The following is a 26,544-nucleotide window of genomic DNA, read 5'->3' as shown; positions in this document are numbered from 1 at the left end:
TTCTGACCGTTGAGCCGTAATGGCGTCAGTGGCGCAGCAGCATAGCCGTTGGTAATGAAAAGCTTCAGGGAGGAGGGGGCGGACTCACAGGGACGGTTTCCGGGTTTCCCTTCCTGGGCTGGGACAGCGGCAAGAGGCAAAAAAAACCTCCTGTTGATTAATAATATTTCAAAGTAACGCTCAGGTAAGGCACTGTTCAGTCGTTGATGTTTTGTGTCTGTTTTTTACGAACTGTTTGAATGAGACGGAGCAAGGGGAGGAAGACAGGGGCAGTTGAAGCCTCGCTGGCAACATGACACCATTCGCGGTAACAACTGTTGCTTGCTAAAGTTTGACATGTAACGTTAACAAAATTTCAGTGGTCTAATCTAATCCAATTCGGCCTATCAGACGAGATTTTAAAGAGGAAATCAAAGTTCAAGGAGCCACGGTATTGAACTAAGCTGCGTACGTACGAATGATAATGTGATTGTCCCAGTTGATGTTTGGTAAATTCAGTCAGTGTCTGACAGACTGGGTGTGGTGGACATCCAATTCCTACAGAGGCCTTCAAACACGTTTCAAACTCCCCCTACCAGTGACTGAAGCATTGTTTTACCTTCTTATTTATTTGACACAAACGTACAAGTAAACATTTCCTCCTCTTCAGATTTGCTTTTGAACTCATTTATTGTCTCATTGTCCCAGTTCATGCTTGATAATTGCGGGGAGACTCTGTAACGTTACACTTCACTGGGCCTACATATTCCTAAATCAGTAGCATATATAAATATATATAATCTGCATCTGACGTGCTATTCACATCAGTGACTTTCACAAATTTCCTGTAAACCCATTTTGTGTAACATTCCTGAACTCTAAAATCGCTTTCTAACATCCGTGTAATCCATGACCTTTGGTTGTAAAGCACATTTGCGCAAAATAAATTTTGTGTTTAGGCAACCTCACAATAACAGGGGGAAACAATAACATATTCTCATTATGTGTCTGTCCAAGATGTGGCTTAGAGCCACCATTGAAGAATTATCATACATCTTTTCTTGTGTTTTTGGTTCAGTGAAAACATGCATATATCACTTCCTCTCTTGCTGAGTGGTGAACACTATGGGCACGATGGCAGACTTTGTGAGCTGTAATCTCTGGCTGGCAGCTGCCCTTTACTTAGAAACAACTTAGGTTTTTACCTAAATGGACACAGACCAGTTTGCTATCAGAAGGACAACATCTCTTTGTACTGAAAGACGTCCTGGGCCTCTGATCCAGCACCTTCACTGCTCATTGACCTTTCCCCTTCCTACGACTTTATCTCACAACCACGAGCCGGCACAGGAGCGCCAGGGAAGACATCTGTCAGACACTGTAGACTACAAGGGATGTTTCCGCCCGTTTTACACTGGGGTGTGAATGGAAAACCAAACCTTGATTCACATTTTCAGACCCAAGTGGACCTGAACTATTGTGTCAGAGGTTTGAATGATGTTACACCATAGTCTATGTGTTACACAGCAGGATGTCTTTGTTCACTACACTGTGTGAAACACTGTTTAAAGAAACACACTTGATGATATGGATAAAATCTTCTATTGTATAGGTATGTTTATTTCATAATAATATACTGTAAAATTGTTATTTTTCTGGAAATTTCAACTTAGAAACCATTTAAAGATAAAATAACTAGATATAGGATTGTGTGCCTATGGTGAATACAGCAAATTAAATTCCTGACAAATAATGGTAGATCATCACATTGATGCAAAATGTTTGTGAATCCAAATTTGCTGTGAATCAGTCCTGCTCATTTTGCTAATTGATTTTCAACATTATTAACAAATGTTACATCTCACTGTCAGGCATGTTATGTTCTTTTATGAAATAGAGAAGAGCGGTACTTCCTCACATTAAAGAAAATAGAACTAGTTAATATTTGGCATATTTGATGATCTGATGATTAATTGTTGGTGTGTCATTTTCTGTTTATGGACAGTTTCTTACTTGAAATGTAAGATATAATAAGGGAATCTTTATAGTTATTTGTGTTGTGAATAGGGCTGCACAATTTGATTGAAATATTGTTTAATTCACAACTGGCCAAGTGCAATATCCAAATCGCAGAAGCTGAACGTTTTTGGTGAAGGTAAAGAAGCATCATAATGTAGTACAGTAGTGCTGCAGAGATGCCCCGGCCCACAAATCCTGTTTTTCAGATGTAAGAGAACATGTTTGTATGGTACAGATCATTTTGGTCATTTTTTCAATGAAAATGAAAATTGTAATGCGAAAATGAAAATTCCCACTAATCTTGAATCATCACCAATCGTAATGTGTCAAAATAATTGCAAAATCTCTTCTCTTTTTTTTTAATCATTATGTGCAGCCCTAGTTGTGATTCAACACTTTTTTTTCCCAATCTGTGATTTATTCCCACATTCAAATACCCATTAACAAAACATAATTATTAGAGCTAGAACAATTAGGCTAGTCGATTAATCAATTAGTTATAAAGAATTAAATTAATCACCAAATATTTTGATAATTGTCCTTTTTAAAGAAAAAACTTACAAGTTCTCTGATTCCAGCTTCTGAAATGTAAATATTTCCTGGTTTCTTTACTCCTCTGTGACAGCAGACTGAATTTGTTTGGGTTGTGGACAAAAGAAGACATTTGAGGACGTCACCTTGGGCTTTGGGAAACACTGATCAACATGTATCACAATTTTCTGGACCTAACAACTAACTGATTAATCGAGATAATAATCAACACATTAATCGATGATGAAAATAATCGTTGCAGCCTTAATAATTATTCTGATTCCATGGACAGAAACGAGCATTGATATTTAAAAAAATGACCTGCACCTTTAACTGTACCCACAGTCTTAGTTTCACAATGAATCTTCATTGAGCTTTTTCCTACCTAAACAGTGTTTGGATAACATTTTGTTGTTGTATGACTCACACTTATTTTCAGTCATTTCCTACCCTGTCCCCATCACCATTAACAGTCCACCATGTGCTGTGTGTGTTATGCCTGCTTGTTTCCCCATAGTTGAAAGGCGTTTTCGTTTCACTTGTGGCTCTGTTCCCCCTCTCTAGACTCATATTATAAAGTGTTTCTAAATCCACAGCTTGAAAACAAGTATCATATCTTTATTATTGTCCCCCACCACCACTACAGTGTGTGTGTCGTTTGTCTATGTATGTCAGTATGTGTCTTTACCTGTGCCAAACATCACTTTATCATGTAGCTCTGAGGTCCCTGTTGCTGTGATCAGTTGCCAATTATATTGCCAATTTTGTTGTTGTGCTACTGAGTTTACCAAATCTTCATGGTGTGAAATTATTTTGAATGTTTCCAATAAGAGCAGAAACTCCTTAATCCACAGAGAGCCGGTGTGCGGGCCCCTGACATTGCCTGTCAAGAAGGTGAATAGCTCTACTAGCACTGCTGCCCCTTCATGGCTACAGTCCAGCCAATAAATCAACTGTAAATGCATTACATGCCAAGAACTTTGGCTTTACTAAGGTGGCATTTTTCCCTTTTGGCCCAAATTGCTTAATCTCCCCCACGTCTGGCCTGTTGATAGCTGTGCGTATGTGTGTGTAAGCAGCTCAGAAGCCCGGCCGATTAAATGGCCATTATTAAGAGAGTATTATTGAAGTGTGCCTCCTGCCTGTCTGTCCTGTAGTGTTGTCTTTGTGATATTACAACTGCGATATTGGAACGGTTTAATTAATCTGCTGCTGGACTAATGCTGGTTCCCACAGAGCCTGTCGAAGAATAACACTTGGTGTGTGTGTGTGTGTGTGAGATACACAGGGATACGCCTGTGTGGGCCTCCACATTAACTTAGAGATTCATTAACAATGAAAGCGCATTTATTATAGTCTGTTGTGTTTTTTTGGGCTGAAACTAATGATTAAGCAACGTTTGTGTTGTGGCTCTAAGGATGGCAGATTATTTCCTTGATTAAACAATAAGTCATTTGGCCTATAAAATGTGTGACTGGCCAACTGCCCCAAGCCCAAAGAAGAAAAAGAATATTCACATTTGAAAAGCTGGGTTAACCTTTACGGCCTTAACCTGGCACCCCAAATTATTGGTGTCTCCCCTTGCTGTCCATGTGGTCCGTCCTGAATGGGGTCAGGGGTGAGGCACGTGTTCTCCCTCCTGCCCCAGCTGAGCTGCCCTGTAAAGGGAAGGCTTCAGGAACTAAGGAATAAACAGCCATTGTTCTCCGTGTGGGCTCGGTGAAACCACCCTGTCAGTATGAGAGATCTCGGACCACTTTCATGTAGATACAGAGGGCCCCCCAACTACCATCTAATAGATTTAACAGTGTGAAATGGTTCACATGAATGTGTGTGCCGATGGAGAAAGGGTTTTTCTCCCCAACTAACCTTACATAACCAGAGTGCATCTCTGTTTGGCAGTGCACGGCAGCCCGCCTCTTTCTAATGCTTATCACACCCCGACTGTCAAGGGCCAGTGTGTTGGTGATAAAATGGAGCCTGTTCTTCCTGCTCAGTCATTATGCAGCTAATTTATCAAGCGGGCTTGTTGCTCTGTCGTCTGCTCGGGGTCATATAGTGGGGCGGGAGCACAGGGTACGTAAGACTAACATTTTAATGGGAGTCTGGGAACACATTTGTTGCCCAGAGCTCTTAATCTCTGCTCCTTCCGTGTGATAGTGTGAACAGTGTAGCCTCTGAATGAACGCCTCAACGTGGACTCAGACAAAGTTGTTCGAGTCACATGAGGATAATACTAATGAAGAAGATTTTGCATGTAACTGTGGGTGTATTGCCTGTCTGTTGCTATATGGATGTCTTGGGAAGTCTAATTTATGGTGATACGATGGTGTATATACGAGCAGACAATATACATTTGTCAGCCGTCAGAGACTTTGCCATAGGGTTCTTACCATTGCACCTGTCTTGCTAGTATCTCTGGGTTTATTAAGCTACAGTATTCTGGGCATTGTTGCAAATCATTGTGCAGAACAGCTCAATGGCAATATTTGATTTTTAAAAAATTAATGTGATAATGCACTGTGATTCATCTGGTACTTAATTTACTGGATTAGGCAAAGCTACCATTTCTGTTACGATATTTTTTCCACAAACCAACCCTCCAAAGAAACATGCTAAATCTTGATATATATTTCAATATCATGATATAAAATTACATACAATGAGGTTTGTATCCATATCACTCACCCCTAGTCTAAATTCTTACCTATTTCTAGCATTTCTGGTAAGGATTTGACTTTAAGTAGAGATTTACAAGGAGCGCTTCGACAACCAATTCAAAGCAAATCCATAAGGGTCCAAAGAAGCTTTGGCTAAGAAAAGCTGCAAACAACATATCAGACTCAACAGATTCCTTGGGTCAAAAGCTCTTTTTAAAGCAGAGCAGCTTAAATACAGTATTAAAATTTCATATTTGTCAAGGATAATATATGTTAATATATCTAAAACTGTAAAATACGTTACCAGGAGAGTGTGCGTGCCACATCAGCAATAACATTTGAGATTTAGCAGAAAATGGGTTCAAACTGAACCGAGGAAGAAAACCTAATCCTGTGTGTGTGTGTGTGTGTGTGTGTGTGTGTGTGTGTTTGGGGGAGGGGGGGTTAGAAAGCAACTACGGTTGGTTGCACAAAATAATATATTTTACTGATTAGCATTAATATTAATTTAGCATGTCATTCTTTACCTTTAATCTGATCAATAGTAAATAGTTAGTTTGGATAGATGAAAAATCCCTTAAAGAAAAGAGAGTTTAAGAAACCTTTTTTTAAAGAAAATTTTGAGTGAATTCTTGAGAACTTTTTTTTAACCAAGATGCCTGGATTAAGAGTGTGTGTGGGAGGGGGGGGTTTCTCAGAATAGGTTTTAGGTTATTTATCTGATTTCATATACTGCTTTAACTCTTTTTTTTGTTTGTTTTTGTTTGTTTTTTTTTATTTCCCCCAAAGGTAGGCTCGTCAGACTTCCAGCGAACAGCAGAAATGTCCCAGTCTGGAGAGAAAGGGAAGGTGAGTAACAGAAGAGTTTCACCAAGGTACAGTTTTAACAATAAACTATGACAGATCGACTGAATATACAGGAAGGGTTTATAATAAGGGCAGTGGTGATTAAGACTCATGTTAACTTCGTAATCTCATGCACACATGTTTGCACAGGCATCCTGTTGGAATATCTCAATGATATGCATCATCATCCATCTCACTGTTACATACACCCAGTTGCACCTGAACATATACCTCATAAAATGATGAAAAATGTCAGGGAGGAGTTACTTTAGTGAAAGGAACAATACAGGAACACTAAAATTACATAATTACAGTCCCTTTTGTGTTTATGACTAGTTCAATACTGCCTCAATAATTGCAGTTTTTGACTCTCCTTTTGAACACTTTGTATGACTTTTTGTGCTCCACAGTTCCCAGATGCAGCAGGTTATGTAGGGTTTGCCAACCTCCCGAACCAAGTGCATCGAAAGTCAGTGAAAAAAGGGTTTGAATTTACCCTAATGGTTGTTGGTGAGTGATGGCTTTTTTCTTTTAATGTAGACTATATGATTGACTTAAAGAGAAAAGAGCTTTATTTTTCCATTCTCTTTGTTTTACAGGAGAGTCTGGTTTGGGCAAATCGACACTTATAAACAGCCTGTTTCTCACTGATCTCTACCCTGAGCGCTACATCCCTGGTGCCGCAGGTATACTCCCAAGTACACACTTCAACCTAGATATGCACACACATGCACAAACATGCACACTGTAATAATAGAGAAATGTCTGCGGCAATGTCTCCAGCAGAGCATTATTTCAAGAGGAATGTTGGGAATGCCTTAGTCTCAATATATGGCCCTGCCCTTCTTATGACTTGACTTAGTTTAGGACTTGTTCTGCTTGAAAACACTTATCCAGGCCCTCCTTGGTCAGTTTGTGCCAATAAGAAAATGCGTAGCCCTTCTTGATGACATCATTTCATTTTTTAAGTCATCTTGATATATATTATATATTCTATTATATACATAGATATTCTTGAATGTTATGCCACAAGTCAGTAATTCTTGTACTTCCACTTCGCAGAGAAGATTGAGAGGACGGTGCAGATTGAGGCATCAACTGTGGAGATTGAGGAGAGAGGAGTAAAGCTTCGCCTCACCGTGGTTGACACCCCTGGATACGGCGACGCCATTAACAGCCAGGACTGGTGTGTTTATGTGTCATGGAGGACTAGGGAGTTATAACAGCTTGTTTCCTCTTCAAAGTGCTCTCTCCTATCCTTCTCTCCTGTCCTCAACAACTCCCTTTCTCAAGTTTCATCTCATACTCCCTATTTCCTACCTCTCCTCCCTCTGCATTCCCGATGTTTAGATTTGCTTAAACTGTGTCTGTTTGCTTGTGTGGCGTTCTCATGCCAGTGGTGTCAATGTAGCCTCCCTGTCCAAAATCAATTTTCTTTTGATTGTCCTGGTATAGCTGCACCTTCACACTCCTGGACCCACACTGTCCTAGTCTACCAAAAAGGAAACAATTGGAAAAGAGAGATGAAATAACAAATAAAAGCTTCCCCTTTGCTTTCTCTCTGCAGATTTCGTCTATTGTCACCTTCTCAATAATTAGATCATTAATGTTTAAAAGTAAATAAATTGAGACAAATTTGATGAGGCATTTGTAATTCAGGACTGTACACACAGTGCATTCTGGCTCATAAAGTATACCCCCCGCAGCCCCCACAGTCCAAACAGGCCCCGCCTCTGCCTGTTTTCATAAATCACCACTCTATAGTAACAAGTGTGCTCGATGTAGTCGCATCTTTTATTCTTCCTGTGACTGTCACAAGCACCCTTCTCAAAACCGGGGACGCTGGCAATCAGTCACAATTGGGGGTATTGGGAGATGGCCCATCTATATAATGATGTCATACTAAATGGTGCCTGATACTGTAAGAAAACAGAAACTTTAGTCCTATTGCTAAGATGAATGTGTATCTACAGTTGATGTAATCTTTGTTGCTCTGTTTGAGAAATCAATTTAAAAATGTTTTCATTTTAGAGGAGAGGCTCGCTGTTGTGAAACAATCTTGAGTTGAGTGGTTAGGTGGGCTTTTTACAATAATTTTGACAGTGAAATCCTGCCCCAGTGAGTAATGAGTAGTAGTCAACTGTGGAGTATCGATGTACAGTTCCCGCAGTCATTGCCATCGTGAGATCAGCAGCTTGATCGCAGTTGTGACCCTTTAAAAATCTCCAACTGTCTAAAATGTACTCAATACAGTTAAATCCATAATCTGTGTCCAGTGCTCTAACATGGTCTGTTAAATTTTATTTTGCTTTTGAAATGGTTTAGTATCATCACTGTGAAAGATGTTCGCCTGCTCTGTGCTGCAGGGATGAGGCCCACTCAGGGTTAGCTGCGGGGAGGAGGGAGCTCACGTGTTTGCGTTACGATGCTGAGTGCATTATAGACTTTTTAACCGTACAGAGATCAGTTAAAGGGTAACTCTTGTATTTTTTAAACCTTGGACCTAGTTTCTCATATTTTGGGGTCTAAATGACAAATCAGTATGAAAGGTTTAGGAATTGGTCCAGTAGATTGCCTCAGATTGCAGCTGTGAAACAGGCTGCTTTTAGACACCACAGAATCTAAAAATGGGGCCCATGTTTAAAAATACCAGAATTCCCCTTTAAGTCAGGTGTAATAGTAGGGTTTTAACAAATGTAAGGAAGTATGATGATGATTTTGCTACTATGCAACAAAGCAAGACAAAAATAGAGACTCTTCTACAAGTTAATTTTCATACTGTGCTGTCTGCCTAGTTGCATGATACATTCATCAGTTAAACTTAATCAAACCCACAAATCAGTCGTAAATAGAAGGTCTGAAGATAAATTATGTCCTGTTTTGTTCCTGTTCAACAAAGATGAAAGTGATAGGGAAAACATCACTGAGAACCCAGATCACTGTAACTGTACGAACAGCGGCTGTAATGGTGATTTAAACATAAACCCCTTCAACTGATATTAATCCATTTATCCTCTTAAAGAAAGTCAAGATTTGGCTCACAGTTTCTCCTGCACAGTGATGATCTTTCTAGACTTGTTACTTGATTGCCTTAAAAATTACAGTAAAATTAAAGTATGATTCTCAGTGTTGATGGTAAAATAGTGTTTACATGCTTATTTGGTGTAATTAAGGAGGCTTTTGTCTGTTTCTCTGGCTGTTTCCCTTTGATGTCAGCTTCAAGACCATCATCCAGTACATTGACAATCAGTTTGAGCGATACCTTCATGATGAGAGTGGTCTGAACCGAAGACACATAGTGGACAACAGGGTTCACTGCTGCTTCTACTTCATATCTCCATTTGGACACGGGTAAACACACATTTTTGCAGACACCAGCAGTGAGCTGAAGTTCATGTTATCTCTAGCTCAGCTGTGGTTACTTTCAAGATTACCTGAAAGAAGAACAAAAAGTTACTGGTCCCCCTTCTGAAACACTATGTAGAGCAAAAGTTGTCTTTATTATTTGACAGTATACATTATAATAGCCATCAGCATACATTTAAAGCCAACAAGGCATCCTCATTTTGGATGTTTTCAAAAAAAGGCACCTCTCGCTTGCTGGAGAAGGTGCTTGCTAGTCTGAACTGTAGTTCCTTATCTCTATGTAAGTTAATGTAGGTCCTAGGGCTGAACAGGTAATCGAAATCTCAGAATGGCCATGTGCAATATCCAGATTGCAGGAGCTGCAATTTTCTGTTAAAGGTAAAATGTGTCACAACATACAATTATAAATGAAGCATTGTGGTGTTACAGAGACGCCCTGGCCTGCAAATCAGCTTCTCCTCATGCTTGTTTGGTACAGACCCCAGCAAAAATCACATCATTATTTATGGATTTCTTTGAAGTACAAATAAAATTCAGAATTTTCCACTAAAATCGTGACTGTGTCAAAATAATAGGACTTTCTTTGCATATCGTTAGGCTTTAGTGGGTACCTAAACTGACACTGTCTCCTCCTCTGTGTCTGTCTGTTTTCCACTGCATTCTAACTTCTTCTTTTTTATGCTGTTTTTTCTGTGCTAGTTTAAAGCCTCTGGATGTGGAGTTCATGAAGGCCATCCACAGCAAAGTCAATATAGTCCCAGTCATTGCCAAGGCTGACACACTGACACTGAGGGAGAGGGATCGTCTGAAGAGGAGGGTGGGTTTGAGGTCCACACACACACACACACACACACACACACACACACACACACACACACACACACACACACAATATTGAGCTATTGCTGGCCACTGTTTCCTTCACATAACACAATCAACTTTACCCTGGATTTTATTCTTGGCACAAGGAAAAAGCTGTCTAAGCACTTGTTGTCAGGACGTGTGGGACGTTTGAGTTGTGTGTTTTGTTTTTGTCCCATCTACAGTTGTATGGTTTAGCCATTAGAAAGTGGATCACTGAATAATACACTAATCATAGTAAAATCACTTATCCATCCTTATTGGCAGCGTGCTGTGTCAGATATCCGTGTGTTCCTGTGAGAAAGCACATGTGTACTTCCTGTGTAATTGCAGTGATGTATGGCTTACGTTTTGTGTTTTTGATGATATTGCCAGATTGTTCAAAAGTACAGGGAGGGACGACATAAGAGAGGAAACAGTAGGAGGTGCATACAAAAAGAGTGTTGTGTATATAATATAGAGGCAGCACATCTCATGCAGCCTTACCCCAGATACTTCCTGTTGGAAGTGAACCAAGTGTCTGCCTGTCTGCACGCTCCGCAGCTTCCTGCTGTCCAGAGGGGGAAGGACACAGTAGTACAACACACATACACCTCACTGCAACATGTTCAGCTGATAACCTCTCAGGCAAGATGAGCTAATAGGATTTTCCTTTTTCTTTGTTTCTTCTCTCCTCTGCTCTGCTCTGCTCTGCTCTCCTCTCGACTCTTCTCATTTCCTCTACCCTACTCTATTTTACTCTGTCTTCTACTGCACTCTTCTCTCCTCTTCTTGTCTCTTCTCTCCTTTCCTCTAGTCTCCTCTACCCTACTCTGTTTTACTCTACTGTCTTCTACTGCACTCTTCTCTTATTGTCTCTGCTGTCCTCTCCTCTACCCAAATCTGTTTTCCTCTTCTCTCCTCTCCTCTACCTTGCTCTATTTTATTCTACTTGATTTTACTCTACTCTCCTCTACCCCCCTCTTCTCTCCTCATCTTTCCCTCAAGCTTCTCAAATGTGAGAATTTGCTGTTAAATATATTTGGGTTTTGGACTGTAATTTGAAGACATCACCATGTGCTCTGGCAACTTCTGAAATTTAATAGGCAAAACGATTTATCTGGGAAGTAATCATCTGACTAAGTAATAATGGAAAATAATCATTATTTGCAGTCTAGTTCCGAAAAAAATGCGGGCAGTGTATGGGCCGGTGTTGCAAATTACTTTTTTTTTTTTTTTTTTTTTCAGCTCAGCTCACTTCACTCTATTTTTAATTCGAAGTCTGCCTGTCTCCCCACCTGCCCATGCATGCCCAGACCTCCCACCTGCCTCTCATTCAGGTCTCAGAGCCGGTGGTCTGGCAGGGTGTCAGGCTGACCGGAGTCCAGCTCAGCTCTGTTCTCTTCTGCAGCGAGTCTGCTTTGTTCAAGGCTCCCACAGTCCGATTGCTTGAATTTGTTGACGCAGCTTCTTAGAAAGACAGGGTCACAGTTTCAGGACACACAGTGTTTCTTCCTGAATTCCCTAAGACAACAAGATTTCACATTTGAGACATTAGGACAATACAAGAACTCAGTGACTGCACTTATTCTTTATTACGCTCTGGCATCAAAGGTGAAATTCCTCCACCGCGTTGTCCTTAAAGGACCAACCAGTTGAATTGTGCTCTGTAGACTTGTTTTGTGCTGTGACCTTCCTCAAACCTTCTGAGTGTTCCTCTGGCACTTACGATGAACAAAACCATGTTTCCTGCTACCACTGACCCTCGCCCCAAACCACAGAAACCCCCAAGCTCGTTGGCTCTCTGATCCAGCTGGCAGCGTGCAGTCGATCAGCTGTCTCACAGTTTTAACATCAGTCTTATTTGAGTTCATATTTCATCGTGTTTAGCTTTGCATTAAATTTGCTGTTAGACATCACATACTGTAAAAGTGTAGCCAAAAGCATTAGAGTGGGAAATTTTAGAAGTGGAAATACTGTAACAATATCATTCTGATCTGACCTCTTTGCTGCTGAACTGTCCACAGCACTATCTGTTCGGCAGAGTTTGTTCACATACTCAACTAAGTGTTCACTTAACAGACATTTCCCACTGTACACTAAGGTGCAATTAGCTGCTGGGTTCGACCAAAACGGACAAACTCACGTACACAGCAACACACTCACACACACACACACACACACTCACTAACACAAACACATATGCTTGCTAATTCTTGCAATTAAGAAAATATATTTATATCTAAACTACATGGGTGTAATTTTTATACTGGTAACACACAACAAAAACAGTTTTTATTTAATTTGACTGTATCTAATGTCCCTGGACAAGCCATTACTGTCAGGAAATGCACAGGGTTAATTGAGCCATTTGCCCCACATTTAGAAATGTGTGCCTAATGAGGGCATATTATCCCATGTTGGCTCACATTTGGGGCATACACAACTTCTATCTTTATCTCAGTTTGTAAAAATCCGTATGCTGCAGTCGTTGTGCTTCTGTGCAGTGTCGGTGTATTTCAAATCAGCACAGTCGTCCTGAGTTTAATGAACAGAACTGGCTACATTTATATATAATAGTATAGCATTATTTTGATGTTTTCCTGGCTTTTGTAATTAATGTAATGTAATTACATGTAATTAAATGTAATTAAGAGACAAATATTTTTTTTTATGCAGCTACATACCCGCTGGAGAAACCTGAATATTTTACCATGTATATCCTTAATCCGGTTTCTTTACATCCAAACGTGTATAAAACAAACACCAGGACAGGGAGAAATGCATGCACCAGGATGAATTATTCCTCATAGCTCTGCGTCCCAAAATTATTCAGTCCACACCATGACTGAAACTATACCAAACTGTATTCGTCCTCATGTTATTAAGTGAAAAGTTGAACCATTAAATAGGTTGTTTTTCACAGCTTACACATAAGTTAAACACGGGTCCTCTTCCGTCAGTAACGGTCAAATTCTAAGACTAGTAAAAAAAGTGTCATATCACTAAACAGGTTTCTTATGACATGTTCACTTACTATGTTGAAATTATTCCAGGGCTTTTACAAAAAACATGAGCTGACATCTGATCCTATTGTAAATGTGTTCTTGGATTTCCTGCCGTTACTGATTTATCACTGTAATCTGGTTTCTTGCGTATAAACGTAATCATTGTTAATGGTAAGCATCATAGTAATGCTCATTCATCTCTGTGAAGTGTCTCTCAGGAGAACAAAAATATCTGGCTCGAGTATTTGTTTGTTCAATCAGATTAGTTGAAGTGGCTCTTAGGTATACGTGCCTGATTCCTGCCATACAGTCCAGGACAGTGTAGCGGGGCACCGGGCCTTCCTTTGAGGTCACAGCGCCAGCAGCCAAGAACCTGCCAGAAAGCAGTGCTAGAGGATGATTGATAACCCCCAGCATTTCTCCCATAGGATTCATTGGTTTGTTTTTTTGCAGGGTACTTTCTCACCATTTGGAGCCATTTGTCTCTCAGTAAATGGGACCCCCCTTCTTTCATTCAAGGCTCGACCAGTCCTTTCTCCTTTTATTAGGGGGAAACATCTTGTGCAGAACAATATAAGTTTCCTCCTGCAATGTGTCAAGACTGTTCCACTGACAAGACATAACCTGCTGCCCTGCGCAACTCAGGCTCGCGGACAAAGTTAACAAAACCTCCCACCATTCACCTTTCATCCCCTTACTTCTGCTTGCTTCTCCTCAGTCCTTCCTCTCCTGGCAGTACCTCACTCAGCTGCCTCTGACTTTCTTCCCCTGCGTCTTTGTGTCCTTTTTTAATTTGCTCTAATGCCAATTTCCTTCACCCGGGCCACTGTGCACTCTAGCTCATAAGTTGCCCTGAGGAGGGTATATTGAGGGACTGATCCTCTCAGTCTGGGACCTTACAGTCATATCCTGTGTAGGGATTTAGTCTCAAAATGCTTTACATGTTGTTTTCTGTTTGAACTTAGGGGACGATAGACAACTGGTTTAGACTGGAATCCTGATGGAAGTAAAGATGTCTACAGTGCTTTTTACATGTCATTTCCACCCAAATGATTCTATAGAGCAGTGAGACAATTGGTCAACAACAATCTAATTGAGAAAATAATCTACAGATAAAAAAATCACTTGAATTTACTTTATTTCCCAGGTGTGTTTGAAAATTAGTATAACATTTAAGTCGTGTACAACAACAATATGCAACTGGTTGCTGTTCAAGTTTCGTTATATGTACACATTAACGGTATCATAATTCAGTTTAAACCAAAGGCTGTTGTGTCTTGAGGCTTGGTGCATTCAGGTGCTGGAAGGAAGCTCTGACATCTAAGACGTCATCTGCCAATCACCAAAACCATTTAAATGCGAGAAGGTAAACTTACCTTTCACAGCCTGTGATTTCATCATAGCTGTTTTGGTCTGGGTGAAACTCAAATTTCATATTTGAGACGTCTACCACAACACAGCAAGCTTGAAAGACTAAAACGTTTATCCGGTTCATATACATTTAACAAAGCAGTGAGTATGCTGTTCACGCTGATAGATTACCTATCTTGAGAAAATGTCAAGACTCTGCAAGTTAATTTTCATACTTTGATGAAATGCAAACCAAACACTTCCTTGAAGGAGGGAAAAGCATATTTGAACAGCCCACAGCGTGCTTGTATGAAATGTACAAAAACATGTTTGGTATGTTTGCCTTTTCAGTAGGCTAAGCTGTAAGGAAGTTGTATTAAACCCTTTATTTATGATGAAAGGTTAGCAGAAGCCAACCAGATGCATTTTTGCCACAGGCCTCAACCCTAATCTATGGGATTTCTCTTTTTTTTTTTTCTTTTGTGTGAAGACTAGAGGCTGTTCTCGTAAGCCAGAGGTCAGTGATGGCTAGAGAACCCGGCTGCTCCTCTCTGTTCTCGCAGCAGGCAGCAGACAATAGTTCAGCCCGTTGTCCTCCCTCCACACCCTCCTGTTTTCCACCCCTTCTGTGCCTTCTCCCCACATCTCGTCACCTACCCTATCTTCCTCATCTTCTCTCCTTTCTTCTCTCAGCCAGCCTCTTGTTCCTCCCCGTCCATCTCTGCTCGTTGTCTCCCTCCCTCATGTTTGTCCCCTCAGCTGCTATATTTCAATGCCACAGTTTTCCCCTCATTGTCTGACTCCCTGTCGTCTCCCACAGCCGCTCCACCATACCCCCGCTGTGTGAACCAGCTCTACAGCCCTGCTGGGACACATTGTCAGTGCCGGACTTGCTCACACCGGCCAGTATTGTCACCAGGTTTTCTTAAATGGCAAACACAGAAAGTGAAGCAGTTTTTAACACATAGGGCAAACTTCAGCTACATATCGCTTGAGCTTGAAAAGGAAATTATGAAGCAAGTTGAACATCTTTCTTTGTGCATGTCTAGGTTGGCGGCCCATGAGTAAAGATTGAGTAGTGATTACTTCTTTCCTACCTTGCTGCTCCTGTGTGTGGGTGGGTGTATATGAGCCCCCTGGTCAGCTTGAGCTCGGTCCTTTTCCTGCCAGTGTTTCAAACACGCAGACATATTTATTTTTTTGCCCTTTAGCAGTCATTGTGCCAGAGGCATGCTCCACGTCTCTGCAGATTTAAAAAACATAAATATGTGTTTTCCCTCGTGGAGCATTAAACACAGTTGAATGTTCTCAAGTGGAGAAAGTACAGGCCTACTACAATATGAAAACAGCCGATTCCCTTGTTTTAGGGCCAAAAAGATGAATGACTGAAAAGATGTTTTCCGGACTTTGCCGTGCTGCTAATGAGTCACTTTTTGCTGTTGAGTGTGCCGTAGAAGCCCTTTTGATTACCAGACCCAGTCACAAAACCTGAAGTGTGGTTGAAATCCTAAACTCGTACGGTCTCCTTCTAAGTCTCACTTAGATACAAGATTACATGAATAGCCCGATTGTTCCTCCCTATGCTCTTTGATCAGAGGCAGAGGTGGGTGGTCTTAACTGTACTAATGCTTAGCCCAGACAATAGGAGGGTAGGTGGGTGTGTTCGAGTGTGTTGATGCCCGTAACTCTCATGATGCCTTCACGTTACCGTGGTTTTGGTGACTTCCTCTGTACTTTCCATCAGTACCTCCCGTTAGAACAAATCCAGCTGTTCTGGTCCAGTCTGCTCCAGTCTGGACGTCCAATCAGTCTCAGGCTCTGACTGAACATATCTGGAATGTGTTTGTATGCATGCATGAAAGTATCCTTAATCCTGTGAACAGAAAGGTATTGTTTTCTCAGGGCTGCTACGTGTCAGAGTCTGTGCCGTACGGGTACTTTTAGAAGGTGATGATATTTGAACAGTCAGAGGGATTTGCTCTGTGGATGGTCTGACGCTCATCCTCCATCTCTCGTGATCCGCTGGACTCCTGGAGCTACAGAGCTCCACACATGTAATACATAAACCTTTTTCCTACTCCTGACGCCAGATTATACCAGTTCCCAAAGTGAGGCAACCGTTAGCTATGCGTATGTGAGTGAGTGAGTGTGTGTGTGTGTGTGTGTGTGTGTTTGTGGAGAGAGGTTGGTATGAGGTCTAAATCCCTCCAACCCCCCTAGATCAGATATTGTTGGGGCTCCCTTACCTCCTCAGACTCCCTGCAGGCAGGAGAGAGCTGGCTAGTTGAAAGGCGTTCTCTGGCAAGAGAGAAGGACTTGAGCTCATGTATCTTAAGGTTTGCAAATTAAGTTTGGAAACTAAAGAAAAGTGTTAGGAATCAGCTTTTTGTTTTCATGCTGCCAGGGGTGTTGTTTGTAATCTTTTAATAGAGGTATGTGATATGTTTGTCTGAAATATTCATTACAGCTGCGCACATTTGTTGGCAGATTTATTTAAGAGGCACATCGATACCTCGTGTGAGACCCTGACTAAATCATAGTTTTTTAGAATAAAATAGAGGAGTCTGTTTTGTTGGCAGAAGATGGTGGAGCCTCTTCAATTCAGACATAACGAATTCTGCACTTCATGCTTCAAAGGCTTTCCACTGTTCTAGACTTAGATTTACAACGGGAGATGCCGGTACTCATCACAGTATTTTGTTCTTTATCGAAAAGCGGGTTGGTTGGTTTTTTATGTGGGAAGAGGCCATATTTTTGCTTTCCAGAACTCATATTTTATACAGTTTATTTGCGCGACAGTTGGAAATAATCAGACCCCCTGACTTCAAGTTTCTAAGGTTTGCTCTGACCTGGGACAGACTGAAGCTTGATGCTTTAGCTGCAGTAGGACAGTTCTCCCAATGTGACTTTAAATATGAAACACAGTTTTTTTTACCATATGGATTTTTAAAGAAACATATTTATGTAAATTATTTTCCTACTTGCTTTCGCTCTGCTCTGCTCTGAGATGGAAACATAAAGTAATCAGGGTTTCCCCCTGAATATTTGTTAAGCCGATGGTGATAAGCCACTCAGGCGTACCTGACGTCTGCTCTTTTTACTTGGAGATTAATGTTTTATTTCAGAAAAGGGTATTTATTTTTTATTATGTTAGCTGGGGTGGTCTTTGTTTTTCTGTTGAGGTGGCCCACCTCCACTCTAAATCACTGTGGAAATCCTGGTAAACCTGGAGGTATGTGTCTACAGTTGATTTGTCAAGCGTGACTGAATACAGCATTTAGGAAATGAGTAGCAATTAGGCAAAAATGTAAACAAGGAAATGGGCATAACACATACAACAGTGTGTCACTGGAACAAAGTTGAATTTCTGAAGATAATGAAATACAACATGCTTCTTCTAATACTAACGGGTAGTTAAATCCCTTTCATGCAAACCTCTCACCTTCATTGTAACTTTGTATTACTTTTGCCTTGTTTGTATAAACCTACTTTGCAATAAAGCTGATTTTGAATACTGCTAACCTTAGTTAGCTATTAAGTTGCCTCTGAAGAGCAGATATTTCTGTGTAAATGAAACAGATTCAGAAAGTGCAAAGTAAGCAGTTTTATTAACCGATATGTAGACTCACAGTTGGGCCCACTGGAATCTCATAATGGACAGAGAGCACTCAGCAAAACGGATTTAACGCTCACCATGGCCAGGATTTTCCTTTACTAAACCCTACCGTCTTGGAAAAAGAGGGCCCTTGTCTTTCAAGGTGTTTTCTCAGTATGAAAAAAGGTTTAACAGCGTCTGAAAGCGGGTCAGATGTACTACTTCTAATGGCAGTGATGGACCATTTAATTCCCATGGCCTCTCCGCAGAAGCTGGCAGGCAGCTGTGAAGTTACATAAATCTTACGTAAAAGTGCTGCTGCTCTGGTCCCAATCCCTGCTCTTCTCAGTCAGGGTTGGTTAGTGTCGAGATGCAGTTTGATTGTTTTGTGTTGTGGATTTTTTTTTCTCTCGATCTGCATTGTTGATTTCCTAAGAATGCTCTGGTACATGTTTCTACTTCCAAGTATTGTTCCCTGTTAGAGTTTTAGTTTAATAGGTACAAACGGCATGCCAGGCCAGAGGAGGCTCCGCTTTGGTCCTCAAGAACCACTAGATAACTGTATAATTGTGAGTGTGTGCTTACGCATACACCTGTTGAATGCCAGGACTGCAGTGTTCTCCAAAATCCCCTCTTTTGTGTCTTTGCTCTTTTCGTCTACAACTATTTGTTTTCCTCCAATGCTGTTTGTCCAGGATTAATTTCTCATTACCTAGCAGGTGTTTGAGTCATTCATATTTTTGTGGGTTTGCTTTCGAGAATGACCATCTCATGAAAATATTCCCTCGTCAGGTTGACGTGATGAAACGCTTGATCCCTGTAATGATGGGTTTGCACCCTGTTTCATTATGATTGGAGGTTTTGGTTATACCTGCTGTGCAGTTGCAGAAAAACTGCTTAGCCATGTCTCCCACGACTTTACCCTGTGTAATTATATTTATGTATAGGCCTGTGGGTATGTTATTTTTGGGCTACACATAACCGCTACAGTACATTACTGCTATTCCTAGAACTGTATGAGCCTGACTTTATTCTAGAAATACATGTCTGGCATGATTCACCTGCAATTTGTCTCATTTCTAACCCCTTTTCTTACTGGATAGCACAAGCCTACATCCTCTTACTTACAGTAACTGCTCGACATGATGTAATATTTCCACAAACAGTGCTTCACATTCAGCGATGTGAGCCAGAAACATAAAGCGATAAATCTTTAGCTTCCTTTTCTAATTAATACCAAGGCAGAGTCTTGTGTGGCATTGTTTGTCTGACAGCAGTGAGTGGACCTGCACCGCCAACCACAACAGCACACGGAGGAGTGGGCGTGGGAGGTGTATTATAGCCCAACAGGATGGTCATAAAATCAAAATGGCTCTCACTGCCAACATCTCTGTGCCAACGAAAATACACAACTTTTGTGGAGCAGGAGAGACTGGTGTAACAATAGGGATTAAGGCCTACATTGTGTACAGTAAATCAGTAGGAGACAACAGGGATTTGGGGCAGGCAGTGATTTTGACTTCTGCTGATCCCTGAGAGGTCTTGATTATAGGTGTCAGGCTGTACTAAGCACATGTTACGGAACAAAATAATTTGGGTAAACAGCCATTTTGCAGATTTTGGCTTAGCAAGGTCTGGAAACAGATGATTGCAGACAACAGACTTATGTTTGAGCGATGACCAGATATTGTTTCTAGATATTTAACAGTAGTTTGTAGTCATAAAATATGTTAAACTATGTTCATTGGTTGTTCATTTAAATCTGCAAATGAGTTTCAGTTAATGTATTCTTGCATTTTTATGTGAATTTGTCTCTATGTTATCTACTTGTGTGACTGGATTTGCTGTTTGTTTAATTTTTTCCTGCCATTGTGTCATGCATGTTTATTTCCCCATTGAGTGCAGAGTTTCCCAAAATTCTTTATGTTCTGCCCCCACCAGAATGATGTTTATCCAGCCTGCGTGTTTGACGGATCTGTAAATCGTATGTTCGAGTAGCTGAAGGAAAAAGAGGCTCTGGTCCTGTGTCACGCTCTCTTCTGAGTCCTGCACAGCCTGTTTGTTTTTAGATCTGCCCCACAACAATGCCCGACTCTCCTCGCGCACACACACTATCTTGTGCGCAGGGCTCTCTGAGAAAACAAGCAACAGCCATAACAACGGCCCAAACAGGAGCTGCTCTCTGTAGGAAAACCTGTGCTCACTTCCCAGACTCCTGGCTGGGGACCACTGTCCTATTATACAGTACAGTACATGAAAGTCCCCAAAAAGTCAGGAAAACAACACTTGACATTTTTTGGCTCCATTACATAAGATTACATTGTGGATTTAAAAATTCTGTTCTGGGGAAAACAAAAGAAAAATGCAGCTTTGATGTTTGGAATAATAAATACTGAGACATCTGTCCCTGCGGTGGCGTGGAAGAAAGCTCCTTTGTTTTCATTTGTTTCTTCACCGGTCGGCCTGTGACTAAAGGAGGGTGAGAACATAGTTTCTGACTCTTTTGGACTTAAACACACACCGTTATTATTTTTCACCTATCTACCCTTTCTGTCTCACCCCTCTGTTCCTCCATGGGGGACTTTAATTAAATGTGTTGCTGCAACAACAGGTACTCACTTTCTGTTTAGGGGTCAGAGCGGCAGCTGTTATTTTTTCCATATGACTTGGTTTACAGTCAAGTGCAGATATTTGATATATAAAGGAATTAGGGAGGTCTGTGGAGTAAGCTTCTGCAGTAATGGGCTGCGGCTTTCAATGAGATCAGCTTCAGATTATGTTGTTATATTGCAAGTACAACAACAAATGCATAGTATGTATAAGTAACTTTAAAACACTAGAATACTATATACATTATGAGCATCTACTATACAGAAAATGAAGCATGAACACAATAAAAAATGCAAATGGCGACATTTTAATTTAAGGTCCTTCGTGACAGTGAGGATGTTTTTAAATGGAGTTGCATTCTAGATCATTATTTTCTGGACTGTTTGAGTGCAGATAAATAATGGAAACTCTTGCTGACCCTCTTGTAGTGTCTGAAGTGAAATCTCCGCAGGGCTCAGGGGCTGAGTTTTCTCTCTGCAGCGGGACATGTCAGGAGGTCACGACCCTGCCGGCTCACCGTGTGTCTCTTGTGTCTCCACCCCTCAGATCCTGGACGAAATCGCAGAGCACGGGATCAGAATTTATCAGCTACCTGATGCCGACTCTGATGAGGACGAGGAGTTCAAGGAGCAGACCAGAGTCTTGAAGGTGAGAGTTGGGACATGCATACCATTCTCATCCTATTCATCCTTGCTTCCTTTCACTTCATCCCCTCCTCTCTGATACCTCTATTTTCCATCCTCTGACTTTGTTTTTCTCTGGGGATCCACTGACCTTCCCAGGCGAGCATTCCCTTTGCTGTGATTGGCTCCAACCAACTGATTGAGGTGAAGGGGAAGAAGATCCGTGGTCGTCTCTACCCCTGGGGAGTTGTTGAAGTGGAGAACCCCGAGCACAATGACTTCCTCAAACTACGCACCATGCTTGTGTGAGTCCACCTGGCAATTAAACTTTTAGTAAAAGGATTTTCAGAAGGAAAATCTCTTAAAACTTTGATAGAGCTGCTTCCTCATTAAAGTGGTTGTAAAAGCAACGCTCTACTGCCTCCTGGTGTATGAAGAAAGGATTGCATGTGTGTTTGTTGCAGGACCCACATGCAAGACCTCCAGGAGGTGACTCAGGATCTGCATTATGAGAACTTCCGCTCAGAGAGGCTGAAGACAGCGGGCAGGTGAGAAATTTATATCACATAAACACCAGATGGGGGCTGCTCTATTTCAGGCAACATTTTCTTAACTAAACATGTTTTGTTTCTCTGCAGGGCTGTGGATGAGGACGTGGTGGATAAGGACCAGATCCTGCTACAGAAAGAGGCCGAGGTAAGAACACATGGACAGCTGCAAGGAAACTGTCCTTTACTTTGTGCTAAAAATGGGTCTTGGCTGATCCAATAGCAAGTGGATTATATAAATACAGGTTTATAGGCTCCGTAAACAGATTATAGGACTAGGTTTGGAAGTTCATATTTTCTCTACTGCACCATTAAAATCAACTCGCAGAGACTTCAAATGTTGTCAACATAGCCAGTGCATCATAATAAAACGGAAAGTTATGGAACTACGCAGAGGGAAAGTAGATCCACAACATGTGTTCCAGGGTAAAAGATTGTTTTGCGCAAAATCATAATTACCTTGAGTTATCAATGCGGATGTCTGAAACGTTTCATTTTTAAAATTTAAACAAATCGGCAAAATATATCAAACAGCAAAATATGGCTGCTTGCTTTGTGAAATGACTGGCACTTATGGAAGGTGTTGGCAGAAAGTAGTTATTTGGCTTAAACCACCGGTATGGCCTTTTAAATCCCTGCTTTATGAACTGTATGTGTTTCAAAGGGATCCATTTGATTTGGCTAACGCAGACTGCTGAATCCACCTCATATTAGCTTCAACTGAATTTAAGGACAGAACAAGGATTTTGGATTTTGTCCTGGATTTGAAACAGTTAAGCTCTACTTCATATCCAGCATGGAGAGGAGGATGGTTACAGTGATCAATAACTCTTTCAGTGTAGATATGGGCTTGGGGGTATTATATTCATGAAATCCACGAGGATCTGATCACTCAAAACACAGTAGCCCATGTGCTTAGGTCTTATTTATTTTCACCCCACTGTCTTCCATATGTATTGTTTACTTTCTGGGCCATGGAGCCTGCACGTCATCTGGCTATAACCTGTTTCATAATTGCTCTTGATTGGCCTGTTTGTGTTGCAGCGCACCGTAGTGAGCGGGCAGGGTGTAATCAGAGCTGTTTGTAAACAATGTGCCCAGGCAGGAAGTGATGGCATGTCCTGCCTGGGCACATTGTTTACAAACAGCGCTGATTGCACCCCATCCGCTCACTACAGTGCGCAGCAATGGCAACACAAACAGGCCAATGTTGGCCCAGGATGTCCTGGCCCTATTTTATGGTGGGAATGTCTTCAGTGATGTAAGGAACTCAAAACACACTGCCAGAGGGACAGTGGTTTGTTTGTTTACGTGTTGTCAGGGTTTTGGATGGGAGAAAAGATTACTATAACTGCTGTTACTTGTGTTGTATAATGTTAAAAAAAATGACCTTGATACATGAAAAGGTAACACTTTATTTTGCAGGTCCCTAGTTTCCTAATTATTTCTCAGTAGCATCTGACAAGTAGCCATTATTTGATGGATAGATAGATCAAGATTAAATGTATATATTTATGATTTGATATGAGTCGGACCAGAAGAAAGGCTACACAGCTTTGATTAGGCTCTCAGCCACAAGGAGGCGATATTCACCTTTGTCAAATTTAAGCTTTACATACTCATTATTTATTGAGTTTTATTTTATTAAATCGTTCACTTGTTTGTTTATTTATTTATTTATTTATGGGCCCATTCCTACCTTCTCATAATATTTATCTATTATTCATTCATTGTTTTTATGCTTCATTTATTTTTAAACACTAAAATAGCAATTACAGCAGCTGTGCTGATATACATTATATTATTACGCATTAAAACATATTGATTTACTCTTAATTTGATCTGCAAGCACCTATTTACTTTATTTATAGTATAATGTAGCCAGTCCCCTTGTAGTGGTAAAGAAAGTCACACGGTATAACACCTTAAAACTATTTCAGGTGGTTAATTTTGGTGATTACACATCAAGTCTTAAACTATCACCTCATGCTGGTTAGAAACTAAAACCTAAATACTGGATCATTAAATATACTGGAATTACTTTACTCTTAAACACCCTAAATATCATTGGATCTGAGGTCATCCTCATTTTGTTTTTTTTCTGAATAAGATGCTTTTTTCCTGCTGCAAGAAACATGAAACGCAGAGATTTTTCCCCCTACTCACTACTGGATGTTTTGGAAATACAAAGTTTACTGAACTGTTTCTGGATTGTGTTTCTTGAAACCGGCCCAAGTTCATTTTTGATCCGCTACTGATATTAACACTGTGTTGAGAAATACATTTAGTATTTGTAATTGTTTAAATATTTTTCAGACATAGCAGTCAGTTCAGAGAGAAACTAGTTATTACTTGAAAAACTCTCCGACATTGTGAGTTTGTTTTTGTTTTCTCTCTGTAGCTGAGACGCATGCAGGAGATGATCGCTCACATGCAGGCACAGATGAAGATGAAATCTGACGAGTGAACGAATCGGAGCAGAAGGGAAGCACGGTGATCCCAACCCCCCAACACACACACATTTATACACACACACACACACACACACACACACACACACACACACGTGGTCCTTCTCTGAATCCATCCCGGCCTGCTGCCGCCCTGCAGATCCACCAGGAGTCCAGGATCACATCATTTTTATCTGCACACCCCTTCCTCTTCCCTCCAAACATCCATCCATTAGCTGTTTAGGAGCTCGCCACTGATGTCTCTTATTTTTCTTCCTAATCTTGGGAAGACCCTTCTTACTATTCACATCTGAATCTCGCTGATTGTCCTGTCCTATGGGTACGAGTTTGCTGGGTGGGACTAGGCAGAATTTAAAAAAGCATGAGCACGAAAATGTTCCAACGTAATATTAACATGTTTGTTATTTAGTGTTTGATCTTAATTATGGTCTACCGAGCTGCCAGTGACAATGGTACTGAGATGTTTTTCTATATCACACTAACATGTTTACAAAAATATATGTATGAATTATGCATTTTGTTTAAGTCCAAGCTTCAGATGGCACCGTTTTCCATTTATTTTATCAGGTTAAGACCATTTTAAGCATATTTTCACTTTAAAGGAAAAAACTGTCACTGCTTATGAGGGATTCAGTAGCACATCACCTTTACCTCTGGATGGTTTCAGACCATCAGTGCCTTCAGTGCTTCAGTCTGATAATGCAATAACTATAAATATTACCATAGTGAAAGGTAAGTGTAGTTATGAATGAGGTCCATGTCGAGAACGAGGGATGCTGTTGTGTATGGTTTTCCAGGCAAAGAATTTGTCCTTAATTGTGTTAAACTAGAAACCTTATGTACATGCAAGTACACAAACTAATAGCACTTGGTTCTAAATGGAAACAACCAGACTTCAGGATCATGTTATAGTTGAATAAAAGTGCCATGTTTTTAATATATATATTTAATATATATTTGTATTCGTCATCAAGAGCTGCATGATCTTAATCTCTGCAACTGCTAATCAAACTATTCAGTCCAGATACATTAATACATGTCCATATTTGCTCCAGTGATGTCATTCAATGTTTAAAATGGTCTGTTTTTATACTTGTACAGTCTTTCATCATACTGTATTTGGGCTTACCGTTTAAAAATTAAATACTGTGATATTTAAGTTTTCAATGCGCAAACTCCCTCCAGCCTCTGCCAGAAGCAGACTACACATCCTAACTTTTCTTCAGCAGTTTCATCTATCTGACTGTATTGTTGTCATCCATGTGCCATTGGCATTATTTTGTTCTTCTGTCTTTTGCTGTCACATGCAAATGTCTCTGTCGAATTCATTAAGATAAACATATATTTCTTAACCGTTTCTCAGCAAAGACTTGTTTTTAGGCATCAACATTTTGTTTTTGTATTTCTCTCTAGAATAAAGTTGGTTTAGAAGAAAAACTTGAGTTGACATTTGTTGATTTTGGGGTTAATTTTGAGTTTCTTTAACATTTTTAACACTTTATTGGAGTTGATGGTGGTGATACAGACACAGTCAGACACATACCTTTGTTTTCTTTCTGTCAGCAGCATCTGAATGAAAAACAAAAGAGCATGTCTGTTTTAACCTTAATATAATCCTTGTGCCATATTGTCGATCACACATAAAATCCAGCTGTAACAATAACAGCAGAATTCAGAAACTATCGAAATGATGTATTTATCTTCCATTTATTAAAATTAAACGGAAGAAAATGGAGCAGTGTAGAGTACAATTTTTCAGGTGTTTTTTTTTTTAATTGTCTTGGTGGAATAACAATTTAATTGTTTACATTTATTTCTAAGGGAAACATTTTTACTGCTGACACCCGATTGAGTGTGAACTTGTAACTGAGTGAGAGTTCAAGGAACCTTGTAAGAGCTTAAACTTGCTCTTTCCTTGCTTCACAATAAAAATGAACATAAATTAAAACAGCTGGACTATTTCTTCAGTCTCCTTAAGGGGTTGTGTGTCTAAGTCACCAAAATATCATCAGCTGTAGGCTATGATTAAAAGCCTTTGACATTGCAAGACTTCAGGGTGTTATTAAAGCAAAATAGAAACTGCAATAAAAATGTTTGG

At 40.4% G+C, this 26,544-nt stretch overlaps 1 protein-coding gene across 1 annotated transcript; it reads left to right on the top strand.

Annotated features, from left to right (window-relative positions):
- Positions 1-60: 60 nt before the first annotated feature.
- On the top strand, positions 61-25,883 carry zgc:63587 (uncharacterized protein LOC393431 homolog). Its single transcript, XM_038702786.1, has 12 exons — positions 61-184; positions 5,979-6,038; positions 6,446-6,545; positions 6,635-6,721; positions 7,098-7,221; positions 9,252-9,386; positions 10,101-10,218; positions 21,351-21,452; positions 21,587-21,732; positions 21,892-21,975; positions 22,066-22,123; positions 24,377-25,883. Exons 2-12 carry the CDS (start codon positions 6,012-6,014, stop codon positions 24,440-24,442), a joined length of 1,047 nt encoding a protein of 348 aa, XP_038558714.1. The 5' UTR covers positions 61-184; positions 5,979-6,011; the 3' UTR covers positions 24,443-25,883.
- The last annotated feature ends 661 nt before the right edge of the window (positions 25,884-26,544 follow it).

Source organism: Micropterus salmoides, unplaced genomic scaffold (assembly GCF_014851395.1).
Source record: "Micropterus salmoides isolate LMB-PRFRI ecotype aquatic unplaced genomic scaffold, ASM1485139v1 Ms_hic_scaffold_7, whole genome shotgun sequence".
In the NCBI taxonomy this organism is placed as follows: Eukaryota; Metazoa; Chordata; class Actinopteri; order Centrarchiformes; family Centrarchidae; genus Micropterus; species Micropterus salmoides.
The sequence above is the reverse complement of the archived record's forward strand: the minus strand, read 5'-3'. Positions and strand labels throughout refer to the sequence as shown.

Coding starts and splice junctions, on each gene's coding strand:
- zgc:63587 (XM_038702786.1), top strand. CDS start 6,012: ATGTCCCAGTCTGGAGAGAAAGGGAAG. Junction 7,222..9,251: donor GCCATTAACAGCCAGGACTG/GTGTGTTTATGT, acceptor CTTTGATGTCAG/CTTCAAGACCATCATCCAGT. Junction 10,219..21,350: donor GGGATCGTCTGAAGAGGAGG/GTGGGTTTGAGG, acceptor TCCACCCCTCAG/ATCCTGGACGAAATCGCAGA.